This window comes from Eublepharis macularius, chromosome 14, assembly GCF_028583425.1.
Source record: "Eublepharis macularius isolate TG4126 chromosome 14, MPM_Emac_v1.0, whole genome shotgun sequence".
Classification (NCBI taxonomy): Eukaryota; Metazoa; Chordata; class Lepidosauria; order Squamata; family Eublepharidae; genus Eublepharis; species Eublepharis macularius.
The window spans coordinates 4,978,885-5,002,180 of record NC_072803.1 but is presented as its reverse complement, the minus strand read 5'-3'; the positions used below and the strand labels follow the sequence as shown (position 1 = coordinate 5,002,180).

Below are 23,296 nucleotides of genomic sequence, written 5' to 3'. Positions count from 1 at the left end.
CTTCTGGCAGTATATCCTCCTGGGCAGAGTTGGAGGATGCCTTGGCACCATGGATGCAAACATACAGCTGCTTGGTATTTTGCAGGAGTTTCCGTCTCCCTGAACTGCAGAATGCAGTTGGACCACTCAGCCGATGTTCTTTCAGGATTTCAGTTAGACTGTCTATGCCACTGAGTTAGTCATTTCAAGTCCTGTCTCTGGGATCGGAGACTGCCCTTTTCTTGCAGGCTCCCTTTTAACATGGCCAGGTTCTCCCATATCTCCTACAGTGGCCATGCTTATAACCTAAAAAGCTGACTGCTGTCTGCAGGACACACACCAGAACGTGAATTGAGCTGTGATGCCATAGAGTGTTCGCAGACATTCTGCCTGTTCAGGTAAAAGCAAACATTTTGCCAAAAGGGGAGGAAAGTAAGTTTGGCTAAGCAGAATTCTACACAGAAGCACCTCTGCTGTGTATGAACTAGTTTTAGTGGTAACAGATATTTGTGGGGTTTGTTGTCTATTTGGAAGGGCCCTTATGCTTCCATTGTGGTCTGCAATGTGAATGTTTTCTGGGGTAATATAACTGTCTTCAAAACCCTGCCTCCCAGTGCCAAACATGCTGGGAGATACCACCTTCTCTTGAAACCAGGCCTTGCAAAAACTACTTAATTTATTCATTAATTAAAAGTTTTCCATTGTGGTTCAAGACTGCTTACAATTCTAAAGTTAAAAACATACAAAATACAATAAAGCCTCATTAACAGCCTCTGTCCTCAAAATGCCTGCAGCTTAAACGTCATTAAAAGCCCTTGCAAGTAAAAGGCCTTGTAGCATCTCCTAAAAACTTCTAAAGATAATTTCCCCATACCTCCTCGTGGAGCCTGTTGCGCAAGGTGGGAGCTACTATGGAGAAGAAGCGGGCGGCAGTAGATGTCAAATGGGTCACCTTAAGTGTGGGAACAACTTGAAAGTAGCAAGCAAAGGACAACAGTTAGCTCACAGGGGCATATAAGGAGAGATGGTCCTTCAGGTATGTGTGTTCTGAGCCATAAAGAGCTTTAAAAGTTATAATCAGCATCTTGAACTGGATTCAGAAACAAACTGGCAGTCAGCGTAGGTGTTTTAAAATAGGCAAGATGTGTTCCCATTGGCTACCCCTCGGGCTGAACCAGCTGTAGTTTCTGGTTTGTTTTCAAGGGCAGGTCAACACCGAACATGTTACAGTAGTATAGAGGTTACGAAAGCATGGATTAGAATGGCTGAGTCTAAGAAAGTGGAGAGAGTTGGCAAACCAGCTGCAGTTGACGGATGGAACTGTTAGCCGTTATCTCAACCGGTTTCTCAGACCCGCTCTGCAAATGCCAACTCTGCTTCATCCAGCACATCCATCCAGACCCGGCAAAACTTTAGCCTTCCTGACTAGCATCCCCTCCATCTTGTCGGGATTCAGCTTTAGCTTGTTCTGTCTTAGCCACTGGGCCATGGCCTCAAAGCACCATTTCACAGCTAAGACAGATGCATCTGGAGGCTTAGATAATGAAATATAGAGCTGTCATCTGCATATTGATGACACCCAGCCCTGCAGTACCAGTCGATCTCATTCAGCAGCCTCATGTAAATAATGAAGATCCTGGGTGACGGAATGGAACCCAAGAGAGATCCCGGCCAGCTGATTCTGCTCCTCCAATGGAAACTGTTTGTGTCAATCAGACAAGAAACACTGAAACCTCTGAAGACCTATCCTTTAACACCAACTGCATATTCTAACCAATAAATAGGGATGAACCTGTCAACGGTGTCAAAGGCCACTGATAGAGCTTACAGGGATCAACAGGGATGACTGCCTTTTGTCTAATGTTAAACGAAGATCATTCCCCAAGGCAGCTAAAACCGTCTTGGTTCTGCACCCAGGCCTGAAACCAAAGCCACACAGACAGCTCTCAGCTTTGGAAATGCCTCGCATCCATCAGTGCAGAGATCTGCAGTCTCTTAGAATGTGCCTTGCTCTGTTTCTGACAGAAAGCTTACTGTTGTTATATTCTGTTCAGTGGAGAGTTTTGCCGAAACGTGGATGTTTGCATATTGCTAGCAGCGAGACAGAGAGAGAGAGAGAGAGATTTTTGTTGTAGTTTTAGTGTGCTCCGTCCCTTCAGACCACCCTGTCAAATGACCCTGAACAATTCCTAGTTAATGCTTAGCAAAGGCACCATTCCCATCAATCCCAGCAGTTCCCAGCTGCCTCACCACTCTAGAGCCCTCTTCCTTCTGCTGAGTTAGTCTCCCAAGCAATAACTGTTCTGAATTTCAGAGGAGTTAGCCATGTTAGTCTGTAGTAGCAAAATCGAAAAGAGTCCAGTAGCACCTTTAAGACTAACCAACTTTACTGTAGCATAAGCTTTTGAGAATCACAGTTCTCACACATCTGACAAAGAGAACTGTGATTCTCAAAAGCTTATGCTACAGTAAAGTTGGTTAGTCTTAAAGGTGCTACTGGACTCTTTTCGATTTATTCTGAATTTGTTGTTTAGACTGGTCTTTCCTGGATGCACGTCAGGCTTGTCCCTAAAAGGCCCTCTGCTGAAGCAGTAGCCCCTTGCCTTTCATTTCTGAAACTGTCGTCTTAAGGATAGCACTCAATCCTCCCCACCCCCACCCCAGCTGAATGCCTGTAGTTGAAATGGACACAGGCACACCTTCCGCCCTGATCCTCTCAGGACAAGGTGGAATTTTTCCGTAGTGCGTTTCCAAGGAGGCACCTGATTGGACGTGTCTTTTCCCCTTTCTTCTTTCGCCAGGCCTTACTGCTCAATGGGTCGCTACCTGAGGACGAGCAAGAGAGATCGTTTGTCCTTTGTGAACAGGAGGCCTGCCCTGAAGAGCAGCTGGTGAGTGAGTCCGAATGCCTGTCTCCTTTCAGAAACGGCTTTTGTGTGTTGTTCTGCACAAGTGCCTGTCAGTAATGGCAACATTTTGCACTCAGATTATAATCCGAAGCCGACTGGACCAGAGCATGGAGGAGAATCAGGAGCTCAAGGTAAGAGGCAGCAGGCTGAAGACAGAAAGAGAGGTTTTTTTGGTGCCTAGAAAGTTAGAAAATACTCAGTAACATCCTAATGCTGCAGACTATTAAGGGGTCTGTCTGAGGGTATGCAGCTGTGTTTGGGGATAAATTAGCCCAATTCATCCCCCCCCCTATCTACCATGGGCTTTTTTGCACAATCACTTTCTGAGTTGTGAAAGTCTTGAATCTAACGTGCAAGTCTCGACCATTTGAATGTTCAAGGCAGGATATTCTGCATGTATTTTCTCCATACAGGTGTTAAAAGGCTGTAAGGCTCAACCAGAGATGTGTCCCAAGGAAAGGCCGAGATCTTTTCCACCAGGGCACATTTACACTTGCCACTGGAAATCAGCTGTGTGAGCCGTGCAGCTCATGCTATTCCGGGACCAGAATCCCACTGGCCCCCATCAGCTGTGAAGTCTTGCAGGAACCTTAAACCAGCAGTAAAATAGTGTGCCTAGCCCCAGGAATCAGAGCTCCACCCACGTACCACTAATTTGCAACTGTTTTCTAAATATTAGGCTTAAACTGCCCGTTTCCTGGCTTTTCTGTTTAACCATGAGGACTAGAAACTTGTGCTAGGTCCCACAGGATTTTTGCATTCAATGTTAATTATTGTATTCCTCAGTTTGATTATCACCATGTACACTTCTGTATTCTCTCTCCTTCACTCTTCCCTCTTCCACAACAGAGGGATATAAAGCCCAGCTCTCTAGGCACTGTTCAGTACTATTCTGAAACGTGCTGTATTCGGAAAACTATCCCGGGTGACCATTGAGGTTTCTACCCACATCTGAATGTAAGCGTGTTAATTGGGGAGATAAAAGCAGCTCAGGAAAAAGCTGCCTCTGTCACGTCTGTTCCTTGTGGGGCCCAGGCAGAAGTTGGCTGGCAGCCCAGAACTGGTGCTGGAAGCTGCGTTCGCAGCGCTCGACTGAATGGGAGGCGTCAAGGGATGGACGGCTTTCCCATTTGCTGTTAAGGGAGCAGTGGATGGCCATGGGGGTGGGGGAGCGAGGCTTAGTTCAGGAAACGATTTCTTCTTTGCGGTCCTTTCGGGCTCATTAAAATAATTCCTGCTCCCAAATATTGTTTGATTTTTCAGGAACAAGAGGTTTGTTTTAAATGGGAGGGACAAAACTCTGGAGGGCTGGGAAAGGTGAGGCTGATTTGGAGATGATGACATAGAGATGTCTTTGTAATTTATCTGTGTCATATTTGCAGAAGGAGTTGCAGAAGCACAAGCAAGAAGCCAGAAATCTGCAAGGAGTGAAGGTGAGGAAAGAGAGGGCTTGTGGCTGGGCAGGGTCGGAGATGAAGGCCTGCAGAAACACCCCTCGGTGTCTCCACAGTTAGGGGCCATGCTTACTTTCTCCTGCATGCCTGGATGGTGCTCGCAGGACATGCTAGGTGCACCTTTCAAAATTCACCTCTGTAACAGTAGAGAAAAAAGGTGCTTCCTAGCAACTTCTGGAGTAACATCCACTTCCACATTGTGAGTCTTAAAAGAACAGAGAAGGCTTTTGTGGGTTCCATTCTCTTCTTTAAAAGTGGAGGGTGTTAAAAGCAGTGGAGTGGGAATCATGAACTTTGGGCCCCTGCTTCTAGGTCAGGCCCAGAGCTGATAGCGACATTATGTGAGACACATGAAGTGTCTTACATACATATATTCATAGCGTCAAGAGTGTAATGCTGTTCAGGGGCAAATTAAAAACATGACAAGTACATGGAGGGAGGGGATCACAAAGAGATTTAATTAGTGTTTGCATTTGTGCTGAGAGTGCAAATGCTGATTTACGTGTGTGACTGCGAGCCTTTTTCTTAATGCTAACGTGGGTTTTTGCAAACAGCAAAGTAATGGAGGAAGCAGCTCTTGCTCTGGGATTCAGTTCTAAAGGACAAAGAAAAACTCGATCAATTCCTGATGGAATATTTTTTAAAGATGTATTTATTTATTTACATTTTACAAAACAATATAAGCGACCGCTGTAAATGTCCATTCCCCTTCCTCCCACCCATCATTTCCTGTTCACATCCTTATTGAAATAACGTGTTTGTTATTTACTTAGCGTCTTTGCTTCCAAAAAAGTAATCTAATTGTTGGGAGAACCTTTTATTACCTCTGTTTGCCAATTTGAGGTCCCCCTTCTCTAATTGTCTAAATAATAAATTAAGGCTTCAAACCTGATGATCATAGAAGTAAAGGTTTATTTTTTCAATAAGCCTGATGCAATCAGTTAAGTAACTGATGCATACAGGAAAGCATCAGCACCTGTATTTTATACCTTACAGTTAACAAAGAAAAAAATGTACACAACTCATAAGATGTCACACAGTTCTGTAAATAAACTGTTCTAACAAACATCAAGTCGAGGTATATGACCTTCAGAACATGGTAGATTGACAGTTCATAGCCAGCATTTGAAAGGAATACAATAATAAAAACATTCTTAGATGGCACCATTAATTTCATAACATAACTGGGAGAGAATGCCCGAAGGCCAGGGCTGAATAACAGTGGATGTAAACAATTCTTAACTTTCAGTGTATAGTGGAAGTAAACTCTCTGTGCTTTTTCTCATGGCCTCTATGTTACAATGTTAATGCATCAGAAATGCAAAACATAGGGTGTAAAAAGATTTTCTTACAAGCTTTGAGCAGTCCAGATCAATGAGATTTAATAGGATAAAAGGGGCTACCCCAAAATTCCCTAACACTAATAGCTACTACTCCTTCCAGAAAAGTAATCTAATAGCTGCTACTCCTCTGTAATGTGATCTTTGTTTTGTTGAGCTGTTGTACAAATTTGCTGCTAAGTCCCAGACTTTCCAAATCCAGTTGTTCTCAGGTGGGGGTTCTGGCTTCCACTGCTGTTAATACACTTTGAATTACATTTTTGTGAAAAGAAGCCAAATCTCCGTCATGGAGAACTCACAGTTAGATGTGTGGATTGTTTCCCAAAATCCTTGCATTTTAAAACAGGTCCTCTGTCCAAGTAAATCCCTCCGTTGAAACGTCCTTATCCAGAAGTCTGTGTATGTGTATCCTATCTTATACGGAATTAAATTCCAAACAAACAGAGAAATTTGGAAAAGGGGTTTCTCATATTAACCCATAAGCACTTATTGGGGCTATCCGGCTGAATAGTAAGGGTTCTTCTGCTATTTCCAAACTAGTTTCCCCTAACTTAGTGTCTTGTGTTTCTTCTGTTTCTGTTCACAAAAACTCTGTATTTGATTCTGGACATGGCCCAAAAGCATGGATCAAAAAAATCTGCACACAGGGCCCACAAGTCTGAAAAAACCCCGGGTATTTCTACAGATCAGGGAAAGACCTCAGGTTTGCAGGAAAAAAAATCTTAAAATAAATAAAAGGAGGGGAGAAAAGATAATTTTAAAGTTTTCGTATGCCGAGATCTCGTGAGATAATCTCACAAGATCTCTGCAGCCATTTTGGATTGCCTAGACAACCTCAGGCAACAGTCTGCAGTTGCCTAGGTGATCGAGAGTGCCTGCTGCAGTTTCGTTTTGAAACCTGAGGTATGTTTGGTAGGGAGAGGAAGAAGAGTGGGGAGGCAGGAAGCACAAGAAGGAAGACGGGTGGTGGGGAGAAAAGCTGAGGGGAGGGAGGGAACATAGAGCAAAATGGGTGGAAGCAGCTGGAGGGAGGAAGAAGGGAAAGGGAGAGGAGAGGCTGCGAGGGTGAGGGAAGGAGGGACAGTGGAGACAGCACGGGAGGAAGACCAACTGGACGTAGGGATAAGATTCTCCCTTCAATGGTCTACCTCGCAGGCCCCCTGATGCTTAAATATTTGAAGCTACCCCACCCCATAAGTATTGTGGTAGGGCTTCCCCCATCCCCTTAGCTCCACTCACAGCTGTTGCCAACAACCCTCAATATTGACTCCCGAAAATTGATTCTGGTGCCAAGGGATGTTAAAATATCTCAAATGAGGATGTTCTAGAAGGGCTTGGGGTGAATTCACACCTCCTATCTCCCTCCAGTAATTGCTGTGCAGTGTGAGGTGCATGGGGGGTACAGGGCCGCCGAAAGAGAGAGACAAGTGGGTTCTGTGAGAGTCCCGTCGTTGGGCAATTTGTTACCGTCAGCCCTTGTTTGGGGTGCGTAAGTCGACTGCCCCCCTGCAGGCTCTCTGACGGTCGTTGTGGGCTTCAGCTTCAGGGAACCAATTGCTGTGCCATGGTCGGCGGCGGCTGCTGAGCGTATTTCTATCCCTGCCTTGTTGGGATGTCTGCCTCCGGCGGCACCAGCTCTGTGATAACCTGCTCCTGAGCAAGAAGTATTTTTAGGGCTGCCTCCTCCTTCCCTGTCGCAAAAGAAAGAAATCGAAAGAGTGATCCGTGGCGCCAACTGTCAGTTTCACAGAAACATGAAGCGCAGGTTGCAGAGACGAGCCCTGGCTCAGCTGGAGAATATAGATTCCCTGTGTTCTCTGGGCCTTGGCTCATCTAAGGGCCAAGCTGGACATCACAGCATCCGCATGGCCACCACGAGACCGCTAGTGCCATTTTAAAGAGATTTAAGAGGGCCTGATCCTGATTGGGTCCACAGCACAGCGCTCTTGTTCCCCCTACACCTTTTCAGATACTGAAACTACGGCAGGGGAGAGGGGATTATGGCTGCTTCAGCACTTGATAAGACCCGGGGTGTGTGTATGTGTGCGTGTGAGTGAGTGTGAACAAGAGCTCTTCAGCCTGCTGTGCTGTGTTCCCAATCAAGATTGGACCCTCATGGCATTTTAAAATTTTAAAATAGTGGTGGTGTCCCTGGGGTGACCACAAGGACACCGTCACGTCTAGTTTGGCCCTAAATCCTCTCCTCTTCCCATGACCATCTAGACTTTAAATTGCAGTCATATGTGATGTGCACTTCCTTGCCTAGGAATGCATTCCTCTTTTTCTGGAGAGGGGCCCTCAAAGCATCTGTCTCAGGCATGCAGAGGGAGCAAGTAAGGTGCTGTTTTCATGCTGAGACAGAGGTGGTTTTAGTAAGACAATTCTGATAGTTCAAGTAAGTAAGCCAAGCTGCTTGCTTATAGAGAAATCAAAATGAAACCAGGGCTGTGAGGGATCAGTTCCTTTCTGACCCACAGGATAGATCTGATTCTTGAACACAGCAAGTATGGTAGTAAGCCTCTGTCTGGGCTGTACCACTTCATACTGTAGCTGGAGGCTGACAGGACAGGATGCTCCTCTGTACAAATATTTCCTGCACACAGAAAACTCAGTGTCAGGGGGAAAGTTTCTAGCCTAGCCTTCTCCTTGTCATGCTACATTTCTGCATGCAGTCATGTGATCCCCCACCTGCAGTCTGAAGTGGCACAGTCCAGGCAGAGGCTTTTTACTTCACCTGCAATTTGACAGCTAGGCTGTGGTGATCAGTGAAACCTTTAGAGACTTGTAACTAGAGGTTTTGCAGAGAAGTACTCATTGTTTTATGTTCTCAGCCCTGCGGCTGTGGCTGACACATGCCTCTTTCTGCCTCATGGGGGGGGGAACTTATACTGCAGCCAGGTGGTGACTCTGTGCCAACCTAAAAGAGCCTCCAGGGACCAAGCATTTCTTCACCTTTGCCACTGGCAGAGAGGCCGTTGCAGATGCTGGCAAATTAGCAGATTACAAGCTCAGTGGTGGTGGGGAGTTTGGGCTTAGGCCTAACATGCTCACCTGGGGTGATATGTACATGTTTCTTTCCTCCAGACCCAGTTGCTGTGACCTGGCCTTCTCCTCTGCCTTTGTGCTGCTCACTCACCCTGTTGCACCTGTAGATCTTTTAAGAGGATGCATTTGTTTTCCCAGGATGCCTTGCAGCAGCGGCTGGCCCAGCAGGACGCCCTGATTCTTCAGCTGAAGCAAGAGCTGCTGAGAACCAGCATGGATAAGGAAGAGCTGCACAGCCAGCATGTGAGCATGTCCTTCTTATACTGCAACAAAACAAGAGGGGGAGTTCCACTTCCAATACAAGAATACGCAGAAAGAAAAGAAGTGGAAGAAGCACAATCGTAATCACAAAATACAATTATATTCCACAAAATTACATTTGCAAACTCCACAAACGTGCAGAATCACAATTCTTCCGCTACAATAGGTAAATGTGATACAAAAAATTCAAGCTGCAATACATGTAGGCAATAGGCTATGTAGAGGTACCAGTCAAGAGTCCAATTAAAGACCGATCGTGGTCATATTAAGTAACAGTGTGAATGCGTATACAAAAGCCAGTGCTGCAAGCAGATAATTGGTGAAGTAAGTGGATGGCAACGAGTATGAGCCGGCAGTCTTTCTTCGCTCGTTTCAGACTGCAATGTCTTTCTTCAGGCCACCATATATCAAGGAAAAAATTTTTTCAATCCATTCAATTCCACCAGAGTACCGCATCCGTAATACCATAAGTTATCCAATGTCACCGTAATACCATAAGTTATCCAATTGGATAACTTATGGTATTACGGATGCGGTACTCTGGTGGAATTGAATGGATTGAAAAAATTTTTTCCTTGATATATGGTGGCCTGAAGAAAGACATTGCAGTCTGAAACGAGCGAAGAAAGACTGCCGGCTCATACTCGTTGCCATCCACTTACTTCACCAATTATCTGCTTGCAGCACTGGCTTTTGTATACGCATTCACACTGTTACTTAATATGACCACGATCGGTCTTTAATTGGACTCTTGACTGGTACCTCTACATAGCCTATTGCCTACATGTATTGCAGCTTGAATTTTTTGTATCACATTTACCTATTGTAGCGGAAGAATTGTGATTCTGCACGTTTGTGGAGTTTGCAAATGTAATTTTGTGGAATATAATTGTATTTTGTGATTACGATTGTGCTTCTTCCACTTCTTTTCTTTCTGCGTATTCTTCTTATACTGCAGGCAGCCTCGGTTGAGGCCATGGAGCAAGGGGCTCAGCCAGCTTTGGGGTGAGTTAGAAAGTGGGCAGATCTGTGGCTGGTGGAGCTGAAGGGCCAGCAGTAACCAAACCCAGGTGGTGAAAGGCACTGCAACAAACCAAGGACTTCCTGAATATGCCCGGCATGGCCAGCTTCCTTCCATACAGTCAGGCTTATCAAAGCCCCTCCTCAGACCCAGCTGGGAGGCAACACTTGTGGGCCACAAAAAGAATTAGAACAGGCCTGCAAGCCTTCCCAGTCCTGCCAGTCCCCACAGAGGCCGCCAGGCCCTATCGAGATCATCGTGTGCCACGCACAGCAAGCACAGAGGAGCCAAACGGCACATCGCACTGAGACAGCGCATGTCTGTGACTGGGTCTCCCAGGGTGGACTTTGATGTTAAAAACCAGCTGCAACCCATGCTCAGCTCAGAACTAGGGCCACGGGGCTGGGACAAGGGGAGTTTGTTACTTATTTAGAAAGTGTTTATGCCACCCTTCCAGGAAGCTGCCCTCGGCAACTTACAAAACAGAAGCAATAAAAACAAAGCATCAAAAGATACTCATTGAAGTCCAACATTTAACAAGTCCCAGCCCAGCTTGAAAACATAGATCATAAAAATAGGGCTGCTGACTGCTTAAGATCAGTTTCCCGTCTAAAATGGCATGAAAAGAGCAGTCTCTTATGTATTGTCGAAGGCTTTCACGGCCGGAGAACGATGGTTGTTGTGGGTTTTCCGGGCTGTATTGCCGTGGTCTTGGTCTCTCACGTAAGGGGGCCTGTTCTAGACGGTCATAAATGCGGTTCGCCTGTGTGGTTTTGAAGATTCTTTTTGTTGTGAGAAAAGCTGGAACGGTTCTTGTGTCCCTGCAGCGTAGGAGAAAGGTTAAAGAACAGAGTAGATGCGCTTTCTTGTTCCGAAGTGTTTCCAGTCTCCAAGACCACGGCAATACAGCCCGGAAAACCCACAACAACCAGCAGTCTCTTAATTAAAACCTGGGTGAACAGGCAAGGTTTGGTTGGGTGCCTGAAACAAAGCAAGAAGCCTCATGGGGAAGGGCGTTCCACAGGTGCGATGCCACTGCTGAAAAAGCCCTGCCTCCCCTCTGAAAGCGAGGGCACAGAGGGCAGGGCTTTAAGTGGGGGACCTGTTCTGTCCCCCCAGTAGAGCCACACCCATCGGCCTGTCTTTTGTGCTGTGTAGAAGAGACAGCAACAGGCACTGAAGGGCCTGGAAGACAGGCAGTGCATCTGTGAAGCTCATGCCATGCTTTGCTCTCATTGGCTTCGGGGTGTGTTGTGAATGTTGGGCTTGGTTCCTAGAGGCCAGCGACACACTCACCTCACAGGGCAACTTGTATTTACGCAGGCCGAGCTGCAGAGGAAGCTGGAAGAGAGGAATCGACTGCTGGCGGAATGCAAAGTAAGGAAAAGGAAACGCTTCTTTACACAGCGAGTGGTTAAAAAGTGGAATTTGCTGCCAGAGGATGTAGCGGCGGACACGGCATAGACAGCTTTGAAATGGACATCTGTGGAGGAGAGGTCTGTCAGTGGCTGCTCCTCCTGGCGACTAAAAGGAACCTCCACATCCAGAGGCAGTCAGCTTCTGAACAGCAGAGGCAAGGGGCAGGCGAAGGCCGCTGCCTCCGTTCCCTGTCGTTGGCCCTCCTGAGTAGCTGGTTGGCCTCTGTGTGAGCCAGGAAGCGGGACTAGATGGGCCCCTGGTCTGAGCCAGCAGGGCTCTTCTTACGCTGTCAGAATAAGGGAGTCTTCCTGCCTTTCCAGGGTCCGGGAGGGGCTGTGGGGCCATTGGAATGATGGCAAGCCCCCAGATCTGTCCTTGGTGCCTCTACAACTCTGCCTCTTTTGCTCTCTTGGCTCCTTGGCTTGTGGCCGAGTTGTGCTGTGTCCCTGCGACATTCAAGCAGCCCAGCACCCCAGGGACCCGGGTGACCTTTCCAAAGAAGCTACAGCTGCATGGGCTGTGCTGACCACTGCCAGGCATGCCCTTCCCTCCTTTTGTTGTGAGGGTGACAATAACACACTTTGTAAACCGCATTAAATTATCCCGAAGGGCGGTATATAAACTGAATGTTGTTATTGCTGAGTTTCCCCGTTCTCTCTGTGTTGCAGAAGGAGCTGGGCCAGAAGGATCGGCGCTTGCACCAGCACCAGGCCAAGATGGATGAGATGCTGCGGCAACTCTCCGAGGCCAGCTACCAGCAGGTATGACACCCCCACCCCCGCCTGCCAGACCTGCCCTCATCCCGGCTGTCTGGGCCCTGCTACCCGTTGACCCGCTTCTCCCCTCTACAGGCAGATTTGGAACGAGAGCTGGAGCACAAAGAAGCCCTGCTGGCTCAGTGTATGAAGAAGGACGCCGAGGAGGTGCGTGAGTCTTTAACAGCTGGAGAGGGCTTGCAGAGGCTACATTGGGTGGAAGGAGGCTTTCCTCGTTTGGCTTGTGTTGGAGGCTTTTCCAGTTGTTTAGCTGGATCAACTTCTGATTGCACACAGTAGACAGAACAGCAGCTTCTTAAGACTGGACTGCTGGGAAAAGACAGACATGATATGAAAAGATTCACAGCGGGTTTCTCAGCTGTGAGCTGAACACAGCACCCTCCGGGCTTTGCAGCTGAAATGGCCGATGTCTACCAAACCACCAAACACTGGCTCAGCGATCAGTCCCTCCCCTCCCCCCATGCTTCAAGCAGCCCCTCTACCTTTTTAAGTATAAAAAGTGTCACATATGCTCCCGGTTAACATCCTTTGACTTACTAATTTTTTTTAAAAAGAGAGACATTATTTTTAAAGAGCAAACTGACTCTGGGAAGTGGTGGTGGGAGTTGCTTAGTGTCATCATGGGCACCAGCCAATGGCACAATCAGCTTTTGCTGCCCAGTTGCAAATGGTTCTTCCCCCCTCCCCAAGCAGGGCCCTACAGAGATGAAAGAATGGTGCTTGTGGATTGAGTGCCCTGAGAGTGCTTCCAAACTGTCTCCAGTGCTCCCCCAAATACTACATCTATCTTCACCCTTGATCACCTAGAGAATAGGGTGGCAAATGAAGTTGGATTGCTTAATATATTTTGACTCCTTGATAATTCCTTGTGAGGGAAGGCCCGGCCTGGCCTCTGATGGTTGGGGGTATGTTTTTATCTTGCCAAGCAGGTAATTGTCTACAGCAACCACAGCTCTCAGAGCAATGGCTTCCTTCCGCCCTCAGGAAAAGGAGCAGCTTCCACGACTCACAGAGGGGTAAGTATCTTTCCTCCTCCTCCCTTGGGTCTCCGTGGAATATCCTTGCCTGGCAGAGAGATGGGAACTGGGAACGTGGGGGCAAAGAGTGCAGGCCATCAGCTTCTGCCTTCTCTGATTTCTGCCACCTGCTTGGCCAGACCAATGACCTGCAACTGGTGCGCGAGGCCCTGCGGAGTTTGCGGAACAGCTTCAGTGGGCACGACCCCCAGCACCACACCATCGACAGCCTGGAGCAGGGCATCTCCAGCCTAATGGAGAGATTACACCGCCTGGAGGTGCAGAAGAGGCAGGAGAGAAGGGTAAGAGGCATTCCCGGGGCCTGGCTTGGTGGTTCACCCAGAGGGGCTGTCACTCTGTCAGCAGCTCTTGCAACACGCCTGCTCTGTTGGCAGGACGTTTTGATCGGGATGAAATGAGGTCACCTGCATGTGGGAGGGGATTGTCTGTGATCCTGCCAAAGTAGGAAATGGCCTTCCGGTCCAGTACCGTTGATCTGTGATCCCTTCTTGCTTGCCATGTGCTGAGAGTCTATGGCACATAGCCCCAGGATCCCTCTTGCAATCTGATCACCTGGGATGTCCCTGCTTACGCAGGTCTGCAAAGAGCTTCTTCCTGCTTCAATGTTAGAGCAATCAGCCAGAGGGCAGGTCTTCTAAGCTCATAGGTGCATCTACGCTCACAAGGATGGCGCACTGGCGGCAATGCACTTTACCACTGGCGAGGGCCCAGTGCACCAGTGAAACAGCCTTATACCATCAGATCATGGGTCCATCTCACTCATTGCTAAAGTCTCTGATCAGCAACGGGTCTCCAAGACCTCAGGCGAAAAATAGCCTTTCCCGTCATCTGCTTCCTGAAACCCTAAGTGGAGAGAGCAGAGGCTCCACCTGGGAGCTTCTTGCTGCAAAGCAAGCGCCCTGAGCTGCAGCCCTTCCTTCCCCTGACTCAGCTCGTCTCAGGGCGCGTTTGGCTTGCTGGAGTCCCAAACGGCACTGCCTGCATGATAAGGGAGGAGGCCGACGCAGGTCCGTGCCAGCCTGTGAGGCAATGCAGGCCAACATGAGGGGCAGGAATTGAACTCCCAACACCAACGAGAGCTAAATATCTTTCCGGTATCAAAGAAAGGGGCAGGGAGGAGGCTGAAAGATTTGGGGAGTCCCAGGATCTCTTCCTGGTTTAGGATGTGAAGACAGGGAGCTGAAGGACATCTGGAGGCTGCCTGGCATAGCTGCCCTTGGAGGTTCAAAAAGGTGGAATGGGGAGATGTGCCCTGTTCTAGGCACCCGTTCCTGTTCTGGTTGGCCACACACCTTTCGGCAGACTACTTGCACCCTTGAGGTGGGAGATTCCTCTCCTAGGAGCAGAAAGGGTACGAGTCACTTGCCATCTGGAGGCTAAAGAAACCTCTATGGGCTGCTGCTGCTGTGGGGCCTTTGAAACAAGCCTGGTGCCGCCTATTTTTGTCCTCGGGGGGGGGGGGGGGTTGCTTTGCTGACATGATGGACACAGAGTGCCTTTGCCTCAATTGGTGCAGGCTTGCATATTAGGACCTTTAATCAGCGCAACCCATCTGTTGTTTTTCTTTCCGGTGACCTTTCAGTCGGAGGATGGGGTTGTGTCTCTTGCATTTGGCTGTTATGTGGCAGGCAAACCAGACCCGCTGCCCACATCCTCTGTCCTCTTCCTTTGCTTGCTCTGCTCAGCAATGGGGGAAGAGGGACCAGTAGAGAGTCGGCTGTCAAAATGGGAAGCCCAGTAGACCCTGGGTTTTGTAGTGGGCCTTTCCACCCAGTCAAGAAAAAAAATCACTTTCTACGGCTCCTCCTCATCCACAGAGAAGAGAGTTCAGTTTGTTAATCTTGGGCCTCTGGGTGGCGCCACCACTAGACATTAGCTCCAAACTCTTGGTCCTCCTTTCAAATAATGAGTGCCTGTGAGCACGTGCAGAATTCGTTACCTTTATTTTTTCTTTTGGTTTCCTTTTTTCCTGCCTAGGGTCGAGGGAAGTCACCTGCCCGCCACCCAGCCAATGAGTACCAAGACTCCTGGCCCTCTAATTCCAGTGAGTGCAGTTCCAGAGTCGCCCTCCTCCCAGCCAGCTGGCAGTTTCAAGCTTTGGAGGCTACAGCTTTCACCTCCCCCTCTTCTCATTTCCGTCTTCCTCTCTTAGCCGTGGTTCCCCTTGTCTTCGTCGTGCTTGCTTGTGGGAATCTGCCTGGATTCAGTAGTTAGGAGATTGTTATAGCTCTTGGGCAGTTCTTCGGCATAAAGGATGAACCGTCGTAATTCATATTTGGAGATCAAGGAGGAAATGCCACATTGCAATGTCGAAGGGGCTTCATTACAAGCCAGTTCTGTCCTCTAGTGGCTATGGCTGGTAGCGCTGCCTCTTTTTGCTGTGCTCTTCCATTGCTTGATGGATGGGATGGCCAAACACTCAAAGGGGTTTTTTTGGGGACTGTCTACAGAAATGTAGTTTTGCACTGCTGAAATATCACTGTTCCTCACTAAGCCAGAAGCAGGGCTGAAACTGGAGTTCCAGAAAAACCCAGCAGACGGGCCTGTTATATATTTGCTTGGAAGTCAGTCCCATCAGCAAACCTTCTGCTTCTCAGCAATTTTTCTTTCGTCCTTTTAATTTACAACCAAATTAATTACTTACTGTTGTCTTCACAGCCAGCCATGGTGTTCACTAAACAAGTTTTAATTATCTGCTCTTATTTAGGGGTTGAGTGAGTGGGAATTCAGTACGGTTAAGTCTTGCTTTTTCACATTGCAGGCAAAGTCACTGCTCATGTTTACATTATCATAATTTCCTATAACCAATATAAAATTAGAAGAATAATGAAGGGGTGTGCCTTCAACTGTAAAGCCATACTTAATTCTCCAGCCTCCCCCAAACAAGAATGGACAATTAGCAACTAATTCATAAGTAATAAATTAAGCTTGAAGCAAAAGGAAAAGGGGAGCATTTAAACCGCTCATCAGCAAACAGTGCTTTGGGTTTGTGCCTCCACGGTCCATGCTGTGTCCCTGCCTGCACCAGTGTGGTGCCAACTGTCCATGCCATGGCGATGCGGCTATCCCATGTTGCATTTTTCCTGTTTAAATGCCCTGCAGGAGCCCCACAGCCTCGCTTTCTGCAACTCGTCTATGGGAAAACAGTATAGATATAGTATGAGGATGCATCCATGTGACTGTTTTGAAAAGGAGACAAAGAAGAACCCCGGGTGCAAATTCAGCCCTTGCAGTCCACATATGAGCACTGCTTCCCCTGATTTTGCTCCCCTGATTTTGGGGGGCAGGAGTTGTGCTTTGAGCCTGGCGAAACAAACAAACAAAGAGAAACCCCAACTGCTGCTTCAGATAGGTTGGGACTTGCCATGAACATCTTGGGCAAAGTTCCTTGGTGTAATGCTATGGAACATCCCACAGTCCTGTTGGTGATGGCTGATGATGCTTCTCTGGGCACATGCTTTCTTTCTCTAGCCTCTCGTATGAGGAATGTATGAAGTTGTTTTATATAGCAAGTCAGGCCATTGGGCCATCTGCTCACTGCCCCCTACTCTTGCTAGCTGCAGCTTTCCAGGGGCCTTGGCAGAACTATTTTTAGTGCTCCTCAGTTCTGCCACCCAAAATCCTACTGGATTTTTTTTTTTTAGATGGGGACTGAATTCAGGGTTTTCTGCATTCAAAGCGTGTTCTTCCATGCATTAGGGAGGCTGTTTTCTCACTGCCCATGGCTTCCTTTCTTTGCAGAACTGCCTCATTCTCACAGCACCCCCGCGATGAGCAGCAGCACCTGCACCAAAGTGCTTTATTTCACGGATCGTTCCCTCACACCTTTCATGGTCAACATACCAAAGAGGTAAGGCCAGCAGCCCTACCTTATGTCCTTGCAGTGGGAAATTGCTTTGCTTCTTTGCTTCTCGGTGGGACTCTCTCCCTGCAGGCAGTGTGCTGGATGCACCCAAGAGGCCAGGCCCAGTTCCAGGCCACAAGCTCTCAGTGGGGCCATCTGTAACCTCCTTTCTGCTCTTGTGTGAACAGGCTAGGTGAGGTGACTCTAAGGGACTTCAAAGCAGCTATTGATCGGGAAGGAATGCACCGGTACCATTTCAAGGCCCTGGATCCGGAATTTGGCACTGTCAAAGAGGAGGTAGGAGCAGTCTCTGCCTGGGACTCCCTTCCAGCTTTGTTTTGTGGGGAGGGGGGCACTGTATGCCGAGCACCATCCGCTTGAAGAGGGAGACAAAATGAAAGTGGACCGAGGAGGGCACTTCCTTATCTCCATGTGCTCCTGCCTGGCCTGCATCATGGCAGGGAGGAAAGGGGATGGAGGAATCTCACCCTAAAGCACAGCCTGCCTACCTCCTGCCATCCCTTGAGGGCTCGAGGCAGAGTGAGGTCTGCAAACAAACCAGCTGTTGCGGGTATCCATCAGTAGAGCACCAGAGCTCTACTGGGATCCTATTTGGTTTAGCTCGAGGAGGACAGAATTTTGCTGCACTCAGCTCAGGTAATACAATTTTTTTGACAGAGCGGTTAAATATTGAAGTCTGATTGTCATTTGCTAGGCTGCAGCCTGTTTGCGTGTTACTGCTGATTTTGTGCAGGTATGAAAGAGTCCCGTTGCATTGCAGGAAACAGAAAATAATGCAAAACCTGTGAGATTCCACAGTATGCACGCGTACTTCAGCTTTCAGGTCAAACAAGGGCACACTTGCCAAAAAGCCAAGGGAGTGTGGGGAGCAGAGAACCACCTGGCATCTCCGGACACCTGGGCTGCAGGTCCATGCTCTGCTGTGGACTCATTTAGGGCAGCCTTGGCTCTCACTGTGGCTGCCTCAGCCAACTTCCATCTGTAAGGAGGGAAAGAAGTGATTATCAGTCCCTACACTGATAATCATCCGATTCGTAACGGCAGTAATACTTACTGCTTATATATGCTTTGTGGGGTAAACTGGTATGGTTACGTTCTCCATAGGTCAGTTGTGTCGAGGCTGAAAGAACAGTGGCAAGCAAGTTGATGGGTGAGGTGCATTTTGGACTGGAGACTCCTGGCTCACAGCTTGCTTTCTATACCTGTGCCAATCGGGACATGTCCTTGGAGTGCCCAAGCCTAGTGCAAAGAGAGCTGCTGACCTTGTGCCATTTCTGGTGACCAGCAGATACCCAAACATCCTCAAACAGGTTCTTTCTCTGCCTTTCTCGTAGGTTTTTCATGACGATGACATCATCCCTGGGTGGGAAGGGAAGATTGTCGCCTGGGTGGAAGAGGACCATGGGGAGAACTAATCGGATCCCTGAACACCTTTTACCGTGAAGATCTGCCACTGGCTGTGGCACTTGTCAGGTACTGACCAAAAAGGGTGTGAACTGGGATGCATCTGATTCAAACTGCCAAAAGAAAGAGATGGACTTCTCTGCAAAACGACGACGGGTATAACGTTTCTCCACATGGGAGGACATCCGGCACTTGAGTTCCGTGGCCAAATGTTGTGAAGTTCAGAAACCACCTCTCTCTGTTCCATCTCTACTGGCCTTACCTGTGCGCTTCTCCCTGCTTCTTGTCCCTGCTGCTGCCAGTAATCCAGATCGCTTTCATTGGTGGCATACAGTGTTGCAAGGAACCTTGCACTTTCGGATGGACCTGCACCTGCCTGAGCGCAGCGGAGCCATGGCAGCTGTCTCCTTTGCATCAGACTCCTTTCCTGGCAGCGAAGCTCTCCCTGCTCTGTCAGCACCAGAAACCCAACAGAACCTTCACTGAAGTGCAACAGCGGGTTGGACTGCGCTCCGTGTTGTTGTTATCAGGGTGATCCGTACAGTTTTGCTATTTTGCTTTGCTGTCCTGGAAGACTCTAAACAACTGCGGTTTCGTTTTGGGATGTGGGTGAGGAATCTTTGCTCCTTTCCTTGATATCTGTGTTGCCTTCACAGAAAGTTCCCTGTTTCAGCTCTGAAACCTGCAAGAATTCTTCTCCAGGGACCAAGCAGCAGAAAAGATTCCTGTCCATGCCTCTCTCTCACACACTCTTTCCCTCTCGATGCTCTTGGATGAACAGCGAGAAAAAACGGAAGGCCCAAATGGTAAACGAATGAAGGGTGGGCCGTGGCCTGGTGGCTTCTCTGTTTCTTAGAGCTCAGGGTTCATATCGTTGCCTCACTCCCACCACCGACCAATATCTTTTCTAGTCAGCTTGTGTTGAGACCCACGTGGGACGGGGACTGAACCCTTCACTAGAGGGTTCAGATTCAGGTGGATCTCCGCCCCGGGGGACTGGTGCAAGAAGGATCACTCTGCGAACCTTCCTCAAGAGAGCTGCAGTGAGGCACCAGCCTCCTGCCCTCCCTGATCTCTGGATTAAAACGGTCAGCAGTCATTTGGGCTCCCTTCTCCTATGGCGGCATCATCTGACTTGTTTGCCTCAAGCAAAACGGGATTGAAAGTGTTTTCACAGGCACTTCGGCTTCTCTTGTGACCACGTCCTCTGCTTGTCTTCAGTCGCTGCAGACAGTGGTGTGAACTGACCCTCAAGATCCCTTTCTCTTCACGGTCGATCTCTGACTTCTAGTGTAACATCATCAAATTGAAACAGAGATGGAGGCAGAGTGTAACATTTAGGGCAGGTTTTGTGGAAGAAACGGCGTCTTGTAGTTTGAGCAGCACTTCATGTACTGGCTACTGTTCTCCACAAACTGATGCTCTGGTAGTCCAGCCAAGAGGCTGCAGCTATCACAGGCTGAGTGGAGTCAGTACCAGGGAAGGAACACACCCAGCTTCATGCAGCCTAGTCCGCTGGGGTGGGGCTTCAGGTTCCTGTGTTTTCAGTAGATCATTGCCCAGTAGATCATTGAACAGGGAACACGGGAAGAGATCCTCTGTCCACATGCCCTGGGCCTTGCTGAACTGCAAAGCAGGCTTGTCTTCTTGGTCAGCTGGGGTTTCGGCCTCTCCCCTCCAGTTCCTTGAGTGCTCTACCAGCCCATCTCCATGTTGCTTCACCAGCCCTTGCATCCCCGTGGTGTGCTTTGAGGACTGGGCTACAGCCCTGCATGTTTTTGATGCATGTATCCAGCACTCCCTGAACGAGCATCTCTGTGTCAGCCTGTCTGCGTCCCCTTTTGTGTGAGGCTGAACATTTGAAGGAAACCTGGTTTTATCATTTTATAGATCCAGATGTGTCCTTTTGTATACCTGTTCCTGTTTTCTGGAATTATTTTGTATCTGTTGACGTTGTCGTCATGGTTCAAGGACAAGTGTATATTTTTATACCTGTGCAAGTGCTTTTTTCTGTATATTTCTGCGCCCACAACTGCACTGTATTTTATCCATTTTTCTAGAGGACGCTTATATGTTTTATACAGCATCCTGTTAATGCCACCTAAAGTGGCTTCCATAACTAGCTTTATTTTATTATGAAGGTACGACAGGTTCTTAATGGTTTTATATTTTGCCAGCAATTTCTTGTATAAACAGTATTTGTGTGCTGCTTGTGATGCCACACCCTCAGTGTACAGAAAGTGCGGGAGTGCCTTTCTCACCCCCCCTCCCCTTGTGAGAATCCACCTTGGCTGTTAGCATTCAGAGCGCAAGCCTCTGTGCGTCTGCTGGATTCCGAAGGAAAGAGTGCAATGAGGGATAAAGGGGAAAAAACCTTCTTCTTGTCGTGGAATTACTGGTTTCTTTGTTGCATGAACTTTAGTAGGACGCAAAATGATGGCATGACGTTACCTTTACTTAAAAAAAGACAAAGAAAACAGCTAGGTTTATTTCAGCCAGGGCATGTGTCACTGAAATTGTATTACCTCCCCACAGCCAGAAATCTGGGGTGGGAGGCAGGGAGGGGGCTGACATCCTCCCTCGTCTCAGGAAAGACTGAAGGATGCTCTCGCTGCGATTATGCACATTGTTTGGCTGCTTGATACAGATCTGTTCCGTCTGGTGATGTTTTCATGTGGTTTCTCTGTTGCTGCAACCACCATTGTAGGCTTCCACAATGCGGGGTTTCCCCGTATTTTCCCCGCCCCAGTTCCCACAGTGACTATTTCCCTCCCCAACTCACGCCACTGGGGGAGGGGCTTTTTCACAGGTTATCGTTATGGGTCATTGAAATATCAATATAATGTGACATCAATGCCCATTACTATTTTTAAATGAAAGCTTGAAAAAGGCCCGTGGAAGCATGGTGAGAATGGTTATTGTTGGGCTCGGGGCAGGGAAAACGGTTCGGGTAGGAGTGGGATTGGGAAAATCCGGATTCCCCACCCTCCCGGTGTCCATTCCAGCTTTACTACGATCATTCCCAAATCATTGCAGTAAATCAGGCTTGGTAAGGATCGCAGAAGAGACGGGGAACACCTGGGAAGCTGCAACACTTGGGGGAAGCAAAGAAAAAAGTGCTTCAAAACAGCACCAAGCTCAGAGCGAATAACCGGCGTCCGCGTGGCCACCATTGAATTCGCTGAAGCTTAAGTATATCATAGATAGGTCCACACATGGTTACAGCCCAGATCTTTTAGCATTAATTCTCAAGCTGCAGCATACCAAGTATTTCTCTACTACTGACATCTCCCCCTAGACACAAATCTACCTTCTACATGCTAACCTCTATACAGTGCCCTGGTTTGGTGTTCCTGCAGTAGCACTAACGGTGTATTTATACTAGCTTGACAGACATTTTCTCTTCCCTGTGGAATGGCAGTCCTCCTCCGAGGAAGCGTAACCATTTCCAGCACCCCCATGAAATTAAAAGTTTCCAGGATCCTCTGGGAGATGCCATGACACTTAAACTGGTTTGAATTCCTTATGCATTTGTAATGTAACCATGCACCAATTTCTGTTTGCTCTCCTTTCAGTGGAAAAGGCCCAAAACAGCCTTGGGGGAGGGGGGGAATCAATTCTTTAAAGTGAGAGGTTGCAGTACAACAGATTACAAAGGAAGCGCTAGTTCTGTTATCTCCGATTTACCCTCAACATTTCTACCCAGAAATCTGGTACTTGTTCTCCTTCCTTTTGAAATTCTTCTGGTTTAATGCCCTTGCAGCACAGCCATGCAAGCTTTGTGTAAAATATTTTGTTTTCCATAAAAATGCTGAAGTTTGCAATCATTATTGTTAAAACAAGTATTACTCTCACCTTCCTATGCACTGGCCAAGAGGGGTCTGAAACTCATTGATGTTCTGTGAGAGTTGGATATGCTTTAGATTTGTGGACCAAGACTTTAAAGGGGAGGGGGATCTTCAATAAAGAGAGTTCACAAATGGAGTCTGGTTTCACTTTTGGGGGGCAGGAAGTGGAGAGAGGTCTTCCGAATGCACCAGAAGAGGACAAGAACTCTTCTCAGAGATGTGCATCGTGTCTTTGTGTTGTCCTTGAGGAAAGAAGGTCGTCAGTTGGTGAGGATGTGGCCGGAGTTGCAACCTTGCTCTGATCTAAGAAAGTGGGCAGGCAGCCACACAACAGGTGTTTCCTACTCTGGATTCTGGGTGGCTGGAAGCTTTGGCAGCTGGAGGAATTACACTTTGAAGATACTTGGGTAGGATCCCAGCACTTTGCATACAAAAAATAGCTATGCCAGCCAATTTTGTTTGTTTGTTTTGCAAGAAATTGTGCAATGGAAATCAGCTTAGCACCTCTTAAGTGACTTACAGTCTGCTTTTTCAGACATGGCTTCAAGTTAAGTCAAGGAACAAGCAGTTTGTTTGTGAGCTGTGATGTGAACCCTCCTCACCGCAGTGGCATCTGCTGTGCCCTGAACACGAGAGTATACTTCACCTCTCGACCTCACGTCCTTGATATCTGGTATTCTGCGATGTCAAATCTCTTGCCTGCACACACACACATACATACATGCACACTCCAGGCTCAGCCTCCTGACTAGCCAGCAGGTTATTTTGTGCCAAACTAGGTATTTTTCAAACAGCAGGTTTGGAACCCAATGAAAGATGGACTTAGATATGGATTGGATTTGGTTATGTTGACTCAGTATGATTTTATTAGCGCCCCCATGCATCACTAATATTTCATTTTAAATTTTCTATAAACTACTGAGTTTATAAAGTCATTC

General features: G+C 47.9%; 1 protein-coding gene across 1 annotated transcript in view; it reads left to right on the top strand.

The window, feature by feature from the left end:
- DIXDC1 (DIX domain containing 1) overlaps window positions 1-22,472 on the top strand; it is a 66,415-nt gene extending 43,943 nt beyond the window's left edge. Inside the window, exons 8-20 of the mRNA XM_054998391.1 lie at window positions 2,781-2,870; window positions 2,966-3,019; window positions 4,271-4,321; window positions 8,866-8,970; window positions 11,333-11,386; window positions 12,097-12,189; window positions 12,280-12,351; window positions 13,134-13,220; window positions 13,361-13,522; window positions 15,219-15,285; window positions 16,983-17,091; window positions 17,274-17,382; window positions 18,441-22,472. Of these exons, the coding sequence (XP_054854366.1) occupies window positions 2,781-2,870; window positions 2,966-3,019; window positions 4,271-4,321; window positions 8,866-8,970; window positions 11,333-11,386; window positions 12,097-12,189; window positions 12,280-12,351; window positions 13,134-13,220; window positions 13,361-13,522; window positions 15,219-15,285; window positions 16,983-17,091; window positions 17,274-17,382; window positions 18,441-18,521 (1,134 nt within the window). The 3' untranslated portion in view covers window positions 18,522-22,472. The remainder of the gene's footprint in view (window positions 1-2,780; window positions 2,871-2,965; window positions 3,020-4,270; window positions 4,322-8,865; window positions 8,971-11,332; window positions 11,387-12,096; window positions 12,190-12,279; window positions 12,352-13,133; window positions 13,221-13,360; window positions 13,523-15,218; window positions 15,286-16,982; window positions 17,092-17,273; window positions 17,383-18,440) is intronic.
- Window positions 22,473-23,296: the final 824 nt, after the last annotated feature.